At 46.4% G+C, this 13,509-nt stretch overlaps 1 protein-coding gene across 2 annotated transcripts in view; it reads left to right on the top strand.

The window, feature by feature from the left end:
• Positions 1-13,509, top strand: part of Ccdc25 (coiled-coil domain containing 25) — a 47,182-nt gene that overhangs the window by 1,578 nt on the left and 32,095 nt on the right. Inside the window, exon 2 of one of the 2 annotated variants that reach the window (XM_004665842.2) lies at positions 4,033-4,080. The exons of the other annotated variant lie outside the window; for it this stretch is intronic. Coding sequence (XP_004665899.1) covers positions 4,033-4,080 — 48 coding nt within the window. The remainder of the gene's footprint in view (positions 1-4,032; positions 4,081-13,509) is intronic. 2 annotated transcript variants of the gene reach the window in all.

The raw sequence follows: 13,509 nt of genomic DNA, 5'->3' as shown, positions 1-13,509 counted from the left end.
ACTCTTGAAGTTATCCTCTGCCCTCCACATTCTCACCCACCTACACATACATACACAAATACAAAAAAGTTTCCCATTACTTTTGTTGTTGTTTATTTGTTTTTAGGAGGTAAGGTCTTGCTCTAGCCCAGGCTGACCTGGAATTCACTATGGAGTCTCAGGGTGGCCTCGAACTCACAGCAACTCTCCTACCTTTGCCTCCCAAGTGCTGGGATTAAAGACATGTGCCACCACACCCAGCTCCAGTTTTCCATTACTAAATGAATAGGTAGTCTCTACTTTAAGAATTTATATGAGGGCTGGAGAGATGGCTTAGCATTTATGTGCTTGCCTGTGAAGCCTAAGGACCCCAGTTTGAGGCTCAATTCCCCAAGACCCACGTTAGCCAGATGCACAAGGGGGCGCACATGTGTGGAGTTTGTTTGCAGTGGCTGGAGGCCCTGGTGCACCCATTCTCTCTCTATCTGCCTCTTTCTCTGTCTGTCACTCTCAAATAAATAATAATAAATAAAAAAATTTTTAAAAATTATATGAGCTGGGAAGATAGCTCAGTGCTTAAAGGCACTTACTTGCAAAGCTTGGTGGCCTGGGTTTAATTCACCAATACCCATGCAGAGCCAAATACACAACGTGGCTCTTAACATCTAGAGTTCACTTGCAGTGGCAAAAGAATCTGGTGTACCCATTCTCACACTTTTTCTTCACAAATACGTGGGGGAAAAAAGTTTAGATGAGTCTTGTTCCCTGGTCTTTTGACATCATTTTTCTTTGATTTTGGTTTTGATATATATTTTTTTAAATAAACAAGCATCTTTTAAAAATTTATTTATTAAAAATATTATTTATTAGAGAGGGGGAGAGAGCATGGGCATACCAGGGCTTCCATCCACTGCAAACAAGCTCCAGATGCATGTGCCACCATGTGCATCTGGTTTACGTGGGATCTGGAGAATCAAACGTGGGTCCTTAGGCTTCACAGCAAGCGCCTTAACCACTATGCCAGCTCTCCAGCCTGGTTTTGATATTTTTGAGACAGTGATATGGAGCAGAGGATGACCTTGAACTCCTGACCTTCCTCTACCTCTGTAGTGCTAGGGTTACAGACCCTTGCCACCATGCATTGCCATACGTGGGTCTGTTCAGTAACAGAGTATCCAGCCAACTCTGATCCCATCTACCAGGCATCATGCTTTGTAGACTGAAGACCCATTCCCATATTCAGATCCAGCTGGAGTCAGGGAATTTTGGTATGCTAGTTTGACAACCTAGCACCAAGTGATAGTTTCAAGTTCTTAGTCCTGACTTCACATTAAAATCATCTGGAAGGCTTGTAAAATCAAATCCTTTTTTGGTGTGTGTGTGTGTGTGTGTGTGTGTGTGTGTGTGTGCGCACGCACGCGCAGTGCTGGCGTTATCAGGCATTCAGCTATGCCCAACTTTTTACTTGAGTGCTAGGGATTGAATTCAGAACCTCATGCTTGCACAGGAAGTTCTCTTATCCACTGAAACATCTCTCCAGCCCCTAAAACTCACAAACACTCCCCTCCCTCCCTCCCTCCCTCCCTCCCTCCCTCCCTCCCTCCCCCCCCCCCCCCTCTCTGTTTATTTCTTTATTTTTTGGTATTTTGAGGTAGGGTTTCACTCTAGTCCAGGTTGACCTGCAACTCACCATGTAGTCTCAGGGTGGCCTCGAACTCATGGTGATCTTTCTACCTCTGCCTCCTGAGTGCTGTGATTATAGGCATGAGCCACTGTATCCAGCTTAAAAACACATGCTGGAAAACAAAACAACAACAACAAAAAAAACACATTCTGGAGCCAGGCATGGTAGTGCACATCTTTAATACCAGTCCTCGGGAGGTAGAAGTAGGTGGTACACTATGAGTTCAAGACCAGTATGAAACTACAGAGTGAATTCCAGGTCAGCCTGAGCTAGAGTGAGACCCTACCTCGAAAAAATTTAAAAAAGAAAGCACTTGCTTGCAAAGCCTGATGGCCCAGGTTCAAATCCCAGTACCCATGTAGAGCCAGATGCACAAAGTAGCACGTGAATCTGGAGTTTGTTTACAGTGGTAAGAGGTCCTGGTCTTCTCATTCTCCATCTCTTTCTCTTTGCTTACAAATAAATAATATTTTTTTAAAAAACACATAGGTAGAGCTGGGTGTGGCATATTTGGATGATTGGCATATAAATTAGAATCACTGAGTTTTTTGGGGGGGGGTTGGTTTTTAAGCAGGGTCTCACTAGCCCAGGCTGACCTGGAACTCACTCTGTAGCCCAGGCTGGACTCCAATTTATGGTGATCCTCTTACATAAGCCTTGCAAGTGCTGGGATTAAAGGTGTGTACCACCACACCTGGAGAGAATCACTGTTTTTGTTGTTGTTTTTGGTTTTGGTTTTTCTAGGTAGGGTCTCACTCTAGCCCGGGCTAACCTGGAATTCATTCTGTAGTCGTAGGATGGCCTCATACTCACAGCACTCCTCCTACCTCAGCCTCCGAGTACTGGGGTTAAAGAGGCATGCACTACTATGCCTGGCTGAGAATCACTGTTTCTGAAAAAGTATGAGAGTTGTGGTTTCCCTGAATAAAATAGGTATCCTATTAGTATAACACAGTGAAATATATCTAATATTAACTAGGTGAAGTTATGCATAATAAGTTAGCCAAGTATACCAACCTGTTTTTATCCCCTCCCCTAATATTTATGTATTTATTTGAGTGTGAGAGAGAGATAGAGGCAGAAAGAGTAAGTATGGGCGCACCAGGGCCTCCCACTACTGCAAACAAACTCCATATTCATGCACCACTTTGTACAGCTGGCTTTACATAGGCGCTGGGGAGTCGAACCCAGATCTTCAAGCAAGTGCCTTTAGCTGCTGAGCCATCTCCAGTCTGTTTTAAAAATTAGCCCCCCCCCCTCTGTGTGTGTGTGTGTGTGTGTGTGTGTGTGTACACTGCGGTCTTCCTGCTGCAAACAGTGCTAGGAGATTGAACCCTGCCAGCAGGCTTTGCAAGCTAGAGCCTTTAACTGCTGAACCATCTTTCCATTCCAGGAACTTTAAAAAAATTATTTATTTGTAAGCAAAGAAAGACAAGGAAAATGGGCTCACCAGGCCTCCATTAGCTGCAAGTGAACTCCAAATGAATATGCCATTCTATGTATCTCACTTTGCGTGGGCAATGGAATCTAGTCCAGGGCTTTTTAGGCTTTGTAGGCAAGTACCTTTACCACTGAGCCATCTCTCCAGCCCAGGAACCTGTGTTTTGTTGGGGGTGGGGTGAGGTGGGGGAGGGTTTCAGGGTAGGGTCTCTAGCCCAGGCTGACCTGGATTTAGTTTCAGGGTGGCCCCAAACTCACAGCAGTCCTCCTACTTCTGCCTCCTGAGTGCTAGGATTAAAGGTGTGCACCATCACACCCGGCAGGAATCTGTTTTTTTAAGTTTATACAGTGGATCTTTTTACTGCTATCATTTGGGGGTTTTGTTTTGGTACTATTGAAGAAAGCAAATTACAGGACTGAAATGGAAATTGCCATTGAATGGTGTCCCTAAGAAAGTAAGAAAGCAGCCATTGAATAAGTAAGGATTGATTGACAATTTCTTTTTCTTAAATATTTTTATTTGTTGAGAGAGAAAGAGGCAGATAAAAGAGAATGGGTGCACCAGGGCCTCCTGCCACTACAAATAAATTTCAGACACTTGCGCCACTTTGTGCATCTGGCTTTACATGGGTACTAGGAAATTAAACCTGGGACATTAGGCTTTGCAGGCAAGTGCCTTAACTGCTGAGCCGTCTCTCCAGCCCTATAGACAACTTCTTCTGGGGCCAACTATTAAGTATGCTTGGTTTGTTGAAACATACAGTCTTGAAGGCGTAGTCTCTGTTGTGGTTTAAAATGGTAAAAATCAGGCCTGTGGACCATGATTTGCAACCCTTAATCTAAGTATTTGTCACTTGTTTTTCCTATTAAGCCATTTGTGTGTGTGTGTGAAGTTAACTAATTACCTTTTCATTTTTGTTTTGTCTTAGTTAATTCATCTACTTACACTATTTACATGGGAAAGGATAAATATGAAAGTAAGTGTACAAAAGCATTTGATTTTGAAATTTCAAGCAGGTAAGTATTATGCTCCTTTTGTTGGATGTGTACTCTTATTCTTAATTTTTTAAAATTTTCTATTAAAAATGGTGATTAATTTAAAAAATTCACTGGACAGTTGCCCATATTCTGGGGGGTACAGTGTTGCTTTGCTATGCATATACACGGTACAGTGCTCAAACTGCGATTCATAGCATGTCCATCACCTCAAATACTTATCCTTCCTTTGCAGTGGGATCATGGAAAAATCACATCTTCTGGCTACTCTGAAGTGCACAGTATTAACTGTATCCATCCTGATGTGCAGTAGAATACCAGAGCTTACTCCTCCTGTCTAACTTATATTTTACCAGTTGACCAGCCTCTCCTGTGACTTCCCGGCCTCTAGTAACCTCTACTTCTGTAAGATCAGCTTTCTTTAGGTTGCACAGGGTGTGAGTTTTCATCCACTTCCATGAGTTAGGTACATGTGCATGTTTTAAACCTGGTGCTTTGAGACAGAGTTTCATGTAGCCCAGGCTGGGCACAAGCTCACAGCAGCCCTGCTTCAGCCTCTGGAGTTCTGGGATTACAAGTGTGAGCCTAACACCCAGACTCAAGTTGACCTTCTTTAACGCGAGAGCCTGAGTTTGTGCAGCGCTGGTCCTCAGAGTGTCAAGTCAGAAGATGCTTGGAGAACGTGGCAGCGTTGTTCCCAGAGCTTGCAGAGCCCAGCTGCTCTTCTGGGAAAGCCAGCTTTGAACTAAGGACAGTCTCAGTTCATTAGCAAACCAGCCATAGTTATTTGCCTTTTTAAACCTTAGATTTTTTTTTTTTCAGATGTAAAAAGAGGCATTTGGGAGTTGTACAGGTGAAAGAAAGGGGCCTGTGTAGAGTGCTTGTCCCATGTGGGCAGGTAGTCCCCCTGGAGCTTCCTGAACCCCAGATCCCCTTCCTGCCCCTGTGGGAACACGGCCCTCCAGGGCTGCATGCCTCCACTTAGTAGTTTAAGGGTGGGCAGCTTACACAGTTATCTGTCTTTAAACTTTTTTTTTTCTTGTTTTTGGTTTTTTTGGGGTAGGGTGTTACTCTAGCCCAGGTTGACCTGGAATTCACTATGGGGTCTCAGAGTGGCCTCAAAGTCAATGGCGATCTTCCTACCTCTGCCTCCAAGTGCTGGGATTAAAGACGTGTGCCACCATGCCTAGCTCTTTTTTTGGTTTGTTTTTTGTTTTTTTCAGGGTAAGGTCTTGTTCTAGCCCAGCCTAACCTGTAATTCACTATGTAGTTGTGTAGTCTCAGGCTGGCCTTGAATTCACACTGATCCTCTTACTTTAATCTCCCCAGTCCTGGAATTAAAGGCATGTACCACTACGCCCATCTTTTTTTTTTTTTTTAATTTTTAAGGATATTTTTATTATTTTCAAGCAGAGAAAGAGAATGGACACACTAGGGCTTCCTGCCACTGCAAACAAACTCCAGACATATGGATACTTTATATTTTATATGGTACTGGGGAATCGAATGTGGGCCATTAGGTTTTATAAGCACCTTGAACTACTGGGCCATCTCTCCAGCCCCCATCCCCTTTCTCTTTATAAAATAATTTTATTTAAGCCAGGTGTGGTGGCGCACACCTTTAATCCCAGCACTTAATCTCCAGAGGTAGGAGGATCACAGTGAGTTTGAGTTCACTCTGAGAATACAGAGTGAATTCCAGGTCAGTCTGGACTAGAGTAAAACCCTACCTTGAAAAACCAATGTGTGTGTGTGTGTGTGTGTGTGTGTGTGTGTGTATGTTTGTTTATTTATTTATTTGTGAGCAGAGAGGATGAGAGAGAGAATGAGTGATTCACTTTGTGCCTCTGGCTTTACATGGATACTGAGGAATCAAATGTGGGCCAGCAGGCTTTGCATGTAAGTGCCTTTAACCTCTGAGCCATGCTCCCAGCCCCCTTTCTCTTTCTGGAACCTATCTACTCTTCTGGCGCTACTCTGTTTCTCTTCCGGAAGCCATCGCTGTCTGCTACAGGTGTAGTTAGACATTGACAGTGGTTTGCACTTGATAGTTTATCCTCAGTAAAAGAAACAGGTATCATTCTTTAATATGAAACATTTTCAGTAATGAAATAAGACTCCGACTGGTTACCATGAAGTAGAATTGGTATAAGCATGACTATTATAGCCTCATGAAGAGAGAAACAATAAATAAATATATAAATAAAACAACTCAGACATTTGAAGCAACTTTTTGTAGCATTTTTTTATAGCACTCACTTCAGGTGTGATCCTATGGTGGAAAAGTGTTCAAATCTTAATACTCCAGCTTCAGATCTTCTAGTAATGCATAAATTGTGACGGTAATATTTGTCACTCCCCAGCATCCTCCCGCGATTGTGGAGGAAGGGACACCCTCTCCTCACGCTGTGCTTAACAGTGAACCACAGCAACAAGAGTCACAGTGGTCTGTAGGAGATAGGAATGCAAGCCGGCTGCCTGCCTGTTTTTCTTCTGTGTCAGGGTGGAGCGAGGGTTCAGTAACTTGGAAGCACCCACAGGCAAGCGGCTATATGTGACTCTTACAGTGAAGGCCCGCCCTGTTTCGGGTTCACGCAGGTGGGCTGACGGCGGTTCTGACCTCATAGCTGTGCTAGTGACATTCCTCCATGTCTCCTTCGCCAGTGTTACTTTACTCTCCACTGAGGACTTACCTGTGTGGACATATCGAAACAGGAAGGCTTGGGGTCCAGCTGTCATGGTGTTCAGGTGGACTCACCCAAGAAGTGTTTGTCAGTTTTGTTGTGGACCTAAAACTGCTCTGAAAAAATAAAACCTACTTAAAAACATGCACAAGATGAAACCATTGCTAGCATATGCTGTAGACGTAGAGGGTCTGAGAGGAGAATGTGATTGGGGCACCAAGCTGGGAAGTGTTCATGGAACAGGGTAAAGTAGATGGTGGTATCCTTGACATGTCTGTGGTAGGAAACAAAACTCAGATGTAGGCTTCCTGTTTGCAGCGTGAGCCTGGGTGGTCGGTGTCTTGATCCTTTTGGAGTGGCGCTCGTTGTGTATGTATAGAACCATTTTCTCCTCAGGAACCTTTGGAGTTATGTGAAGGTATGTCTTTTCCTGTTGGCCTTGTAGGAAAGCCTGCAACATTTTAAAGCCTCCAGTTGGGAGTACTCATGGTATACCCCATGTATTTCTAATTGTGGCAACATCACACAAATACTGGATAGAAACTTAAATGGAATTTTAAGTGGATTTACTTTTCATGACCACCAGGTGGCATCAGGGAGCTATGTGTAGCACACGGAAAAATGGTATCCTGTTCCCCCCCCCCCGCCCCCCCCCCCTGGAGGTAGGGTCTCACTCTGGCCCAGGCTGACCTGGAATTCACTATGCAGTCTCAGGGTGTCCTCAAACTCGTGGTGAACCTCCTACCTCTGCCTCCCTAGTGCTGGGATTAAAGCTGTTTTGTTTTTTAAAATTATTTTTTTGAGGCAAGTTCAACAGACTGGCTTAAAATTTTTTTTTTATTGTTTTACTTATTTGGCAGAGAGGGAGGGAGGGAGGAAGGGAGAGAGGGGGGAGAGGGAGAGGGAGAGGGAGAGGGAGAGGGAGAGAGAGAGAGAGAGAGAGAGAGAGAGAGAGAGAATGGGTACCCCAGGGCCTCTCCAGACGCATGCACCCCCTTGTGCGTCTGGGTAACATGGGTCCTAGGGAATCAAACCTGGGTCCTTTGGCTTTGCAGGCAAATGCCTTAACTGCTAAGCCATCCCTCCAGCCCCAGCTTTTTTTTTTTTTAAAGCAAGAGAGAGAGAGAGAGAGAGAGCCAGGGACTCCAGCCACTGTAATCGAACTCCAGATGCATGTGCTACCTTGTACACATGTGCAACCCTGCACACTTGCATCACCTTGTGCACCTGCCTTATGTTGGCTCTGGAGTCAAACATGGATCTTTAGGCTTTGTAGGCAAGCTAAGCCATCTCCAGTGCTCCTGCTTTTTTTTTTTTAACGTGTGTGTGTGTGTGTGTATGCATATCTGCTTGATTTGGGTACTGGGGATTTGAACCTGGGACAGACCTGGGCCAACAGAGTGCAAGAAAGTGCTTTAACCCCTGAGCTATCTCCCCAGTTCCTCCTTTTGTGGGTGTACTTGTTCCTGTTGAGTATTTGATCAGCTGTTTATTTAAAGTAGCGGAAAGTCCTCCAGAAAATTCTTGGTGTCTGCAGTTGCCAAAAATGCCTTCACCCAAAATTTCTATATACTTCCCCCCCCCCCAAGGGAGGGTCTCACTCTATCCCAGTCTGTCCTGGAACTTACTCTGTAGTCTCAGGGTGTCCTCCAACTCCTAGCCATCATCCTACCCCTGCCTTCCAAATGCTGGGATTAAAGGCGTACGCCACCACACCTCACTGTATATGCTTTTCTTTCAAGTTATGTATACTGTATTTCCTTGGGTATATTTTAAATAATCACATATGAATGAATCTTTTTACCTTACAGTTCTTAAATTGGTGTTTAATACTTAAATACTTAATCCTGATATAACCTTCCTGTCATCATTGTTTCCAAAGAAGTTTTGAAATTTTTATTTTATCTACCACATATATAGTGTTAAAAGTCATTTTTTATTTTTACTTATTAGAAAGAGGCAGTGGAGGTTGGGGGAGAGAATGGCGCTCCAGGTCCTCCAACTGCTGCAAATGAACTCCAGATGCATGTGCCACCTTATGCATCTGGTTTACGTGGGTCCTGGGGAATCAAACCTGGGTCCTTTGGCTTTGCAGGCAAGCACCTTAACCATTAAGCCATCCCTTCAGCCCAAAAATCGTTATAAAGTTTTTGCAAGACTGCTTTAACATTTAAGTACTATAAATGAGTCAGTTCCCTGGAGTTTTCAGCTAACTTCTCAGCTGCTGTGATTTTTTCCAGTGTTAGCTTTATTAACTGAGTAGAAATATCTTTGAGCTTTGGATTAGATGTGTTAAAATGATACAGCATATATCATCCACTTGTAAAAGTTATTTTTCTGTATTTTCAAGCTCAATGTTTCCCTCACCCTTTTCTCTGCTAAAGGGGAGAAGTTCACTCCTTTCACTCCTCTCCCCTCTCCTCCTTCCCCCTTGGTGTGGGGGGCGCTCACTTGGGGGGCACCCGCGGCTTGGTTTGGCTTGGCGGGGAGGGGAGGGGAGAGGAGGGGAGCGAGGAGCAGGAACGCGCGGCGGTGGGGGAGGGGCGGCTCGTGCCCGCGCGGGGTCGGAGGCCGTGGCGGTTTCGGGGGCTCGGGGGGCCACAGCAACGGCTGCGGGCAGCAGTTACTCGGCCTCCTCTTCAGCGGCGGCGGGGCCACCGTGTGACCAGTGAAGAAGCCAAAAGGGAGCACGTGCAGACTGAGCAGGAGCCCTTCCTGCAGGCCTTTGAGAAACCAACACAGATCTATAGAGTTTTTCCAACGCGAAATCTCATAGCACCGATATTTTTGCACAGAACTCTTGCTTACTCATTTCATCGAAACTGCAGAACAAACATCAAAAGGAAAGCATTAAAGTTGATAATATCAAAAGTAGAGAAAATGAGGAGAGCAAGAATCTCATCGCTTTGTCAGCTCATTTGCATCTTACATTTACTGGTTTCTTCCACAAAAACTATAAACCATCACAAAACTCAGAAAATGAACACAATTTTGTTACTGGAAGTCCTGCTTGTGAAAGTTTGCCACTAAAAAAAGGAAGGATATAAGTTGTTCAACAAGGCAAGATTCCTACAGGTAAAAAGTCTTTGAATCCTGACCTCAGTCAAACCAAACCAGGAAGTTTCCCATGCCTTGCAGTGCCCAGAAATGAATTTGAACTTAGTAACAGCCACATGGTAAAGTCTTACTCACTGCTATTTAGAGTGACTTGTCCAGGAAGAAGATAATTTAATGGACTGATTAATGGAGAAATCAGTGAAAATTTTGCTCATGGAAGACGTTGCTGTTCAAGTTAATACACATCTGTGTGGACATGAACAGATAAGCCCACTCCTCTGCCTAGCGGATATCTCCACCCAACCAGAGCCTTCTGGATGCTTTGAGCTCACCAAAGAAAATGCCAAAAGCCGAACTCTCCCTCAAGCTGCCTGTCCCACCTGGCTGGTGTTTCCACTGGGACTCCACCGCCACGCCCATCTTCATCCACTGTGGGACCCGTGGACTCCTATTCCTTTTTTCTCTTTTTGGCTCTGCACCCGTCCCTTCCTCTGCAGAGATCCTAGGGATTTCTTTCCGCTCCCATCAGCAGACTCAACCCCTTCTCACTTCATCCTAGGTTGTGCTGGAGTTTTCTACTTGTGTTCCTCTCTAAGTCACTATGGACATGGCTGCTAATGAGATCCTAGATCTGGTGTGGCGGCGCCTGCCTAAAACCAAGGCCAGGCGGAAGGCGGAGCACAAGGAAGGAAAGGCGGTTCTCACAAGATGACGAAGGTGCCATTGCAGCTGTTGGGCCCCCGCACAGGCACTTGGTGGAGCTTCTGCTCAGGGCTGAGACCAACACTCAGCAGTGTCACATTTTGGCATGTATAGAGCTCACATATGTTGGTGCCTGTGGTCACAGTTTGATGCTTTGACGCAGTAAATTCACTTTGGGAACGTCTAGAATACTCAGTCATAGTTCCCATGTCCAAAGGAGGATCAGTGACCTCACCTGGGTTTGGACTTTGAGTCTGACCCTGCTCTGTGGACGTCACCTCGGAGGGCTTTGGAGGAGGAGCTGTAAGTCTTTGGGGCCTCAGATCGTGCAGCCTGTGGGGTTGGTGACACTGGGCTCTGAGTTTGACCCTGACTTGATGCTAGAACTGGCGATTGAACTACAGTTTCTTTAGGTGGCTCTGGAGGCTGATCTGGAGCTTTCTTCATAGATGGAGACTGTTGAACCACAGTAGCAGCCTGTGGAGTTTTGGAATGTTCCACACATAACATCTGAATTATGATATCATTTGTGTTTGCGTGAGTCTGGTCTGGAGACACCACCTCAGGGTTCTTTCGAGGAGGAGCTATAGCTGTGGTCAGGGCTGCCATTCTGCCTCTATCTGGGATTCCGGAGTTACACCAAGTGTCTTTCCCAGAGGTTGGGACTGTGGAGGACACTGGAAGCTTGAGTCTGATCCTGCCCTGACATTGCATGTGCAAACTCATTCAATGCTGGTGCTTGGGCTATAATCTTCGTATGTGGCTGTGGAGGCTCAGTGAGGGTCTCCTCTAGGGTTGGAGAAATATTGGATCCCTCAGTTACGGAAAGTTCCAGATCTAAAGGTCAAAGAGTAACTTTAAGCAGATTTGGGTATTGATCCTGCCCCTGGTCTGGAGGTGTTGCCACAGGGTGCACTGGAGTGGAAGTTGTATTTGTTAGGGCTGTAGAATGTTGAGCCTCTTGAGTAGGCTCTGAACTTAGGGTGAGTTTGAGGTCCAAAGGCTGAGATGTGACACTGGCTGATGGTAGAGAGAGCCTGATCCTGACCCAGTGTTGGAACCGTCATGCCTTAGTGTGTTGGAGGTGGCTCTAGGAGCTCAGGCAGGACTAGCAGCTGGGTTGGAGCAGGTTCCACCTCAGAGATGGCTGTGAAGTCTGGGCTGGGCTGTGACAATGGAGATGGCTCCAGATTCTCAGGGGCTTCTACAGACTGAGATGTGGAAGGCTGCGCTTCCACAGTAGAACCCAGAGGCATACTTTGGATCTCCTGAGCTGAAGGATCTACCCCTTTAGGGGGCTCACTTGGTAGTAATATGCAGTCTTGCTGGACTGGAGAATATTCAGCTATAGGAAAGTCTGGAGGCTGAGAAGAGAAGTCATGCTGGACTGGAGAGAATCCAGCTTGCCTGGTGGGAACTACAGGCTGAGCAAGGTCCTCCTGCTGACCTGGAACTCCAGCCTCCATAGTGGGCTCTGGGGTTATGGTAATCTCCACATCCGCATGTTTAACTGTGCTGTGAGGCAACTCTGAATGTTGACCTCTGAACGTTGCTTCCAGATCTTGAAGAGAAAATTCCATGCTGTCAGAAGAAAGAACACTGTTCCCTGGGAGGATAGCGAATACTCATCTGAAAGCACTTGGTGGTTTGGTGGAAGTTCAAAACCATTCTCTGCAGGCAGGGAGATAGGCTCCTCCTGGGCTGGAGAAGGTTCTAGTTCCTTAGGTTCCTTTGGAGGCTCAGCTGGGGTCTCCTATTGGGCTGGAAAAAGATTTGCCCTCAGTGGTAGTTTCTGATGTTATGGTAAGAGCCACATCCACAGGCCTAACTGTAGCATTGGGCAAATTATATTGGTGGTAGTCATGTTGACTCTCCACAGGGGATTCTGGAGTTTAAACTGGAGCCTCTGGTTCAACTGGGGGCTTGCCTGCAGGCAGAGCTGCAGCTTCCAGCTGCCTTTCAGAATCTGAGTCTCCCTCCTCAGCATCCTCTGGTGACTGATCTGGGGACTCCAGGTGGCTTCCAGAAGGTTCAACCTCTCAAGTTGACTCAGAAGGCTGATCCGACTCCTGCTTCTGGCTGAGAGAAGGTTCACCTTCCAGGGGAGGACCTGGACGCAGAGCAGGGGGCTCCTGCTGGACCAGGGAAGAGTCAGTCTCCTTCGTAGGCTCTGATGTTATGGTAATTTCCAAGTCGGCAGGCTTAGCTATAAATGTTGGGAAAATTATATTGATCCTGGCTGGGAGTTTGAACTGTTGTTGGTAAAGTTTCAACTACATTTTCCAAATCTAGAGCTGAATCCTCTTTCAATAGAGGCCTGACTTCTTGAGAGGGTTCCTCAGGCAGACCTGGAGCTCCCAGCTGGCTTCCAGAACTTTCAAGGGTGCCAGGGGGCTCTGAAGGCTGAGATGGGAGCTCTTATTGGCGTGGTGGAGGCTCTACCTCCTCAGGACTCTCTGAGGATGGAACTGGGGCCTGCTGCTGGCTGGGAGAAGGCTGAGCCTCCTTACCTGTCTCTGGGGTTACAGTCATCTCAAATCCGCGTGTTTCCCTGCGCAGGGGTCAGCTGGAGTGCTGAGCCCCCCACCTACTTGGAGATGGCCCGCGTACCTCCGGAAGTGCAGGTTGTGCAAGCTCTCAGAAGCAAGTGTATGCTGAGCTGCAGCCTTCTGCTGCATTGGAGATTCAGCCTCATCAAGGAGCTGTGGGAGCCTGCCTGGGGCGTCTTGCTGAGGTGGCAGTGTCTGAACCAACTCAGGAGGTGGTTGGGTTCGAGTCCAGGTCTCCAGCTGGACCTAAGAAGGTTGGACTCGCTCAGGGGGCTCTGAAGGCTCACCTGAGTTCTGGGATCACAGAGGCAGGCTGTTCGAATTCACACTCTGATCATCACCACCCTGCCACGCATGCGTCTTCAGATGAGCTTTTACAAATTGTTTTGGTGATCCAGCCACAGCCTTGGCACCCCCT

This window comes from Jaculus jaculus, chromosome 12, assembly GCF_020740685.1.
Source record: "Jaculus jaculus isolate mJacJac1 chromosome 12, mJacJac1.mat.Y.cur, whole genome shotgun sequence".
Lineage (NCBI taxonomy): Eukaryota > Metazoa > Chordata > Mammalia > Rodentia > Dipodidae > Jaculus > Jaculus jaculus.
This window is presented reverse-complemented; position numbering and strand designations above follow the sequence as displayed.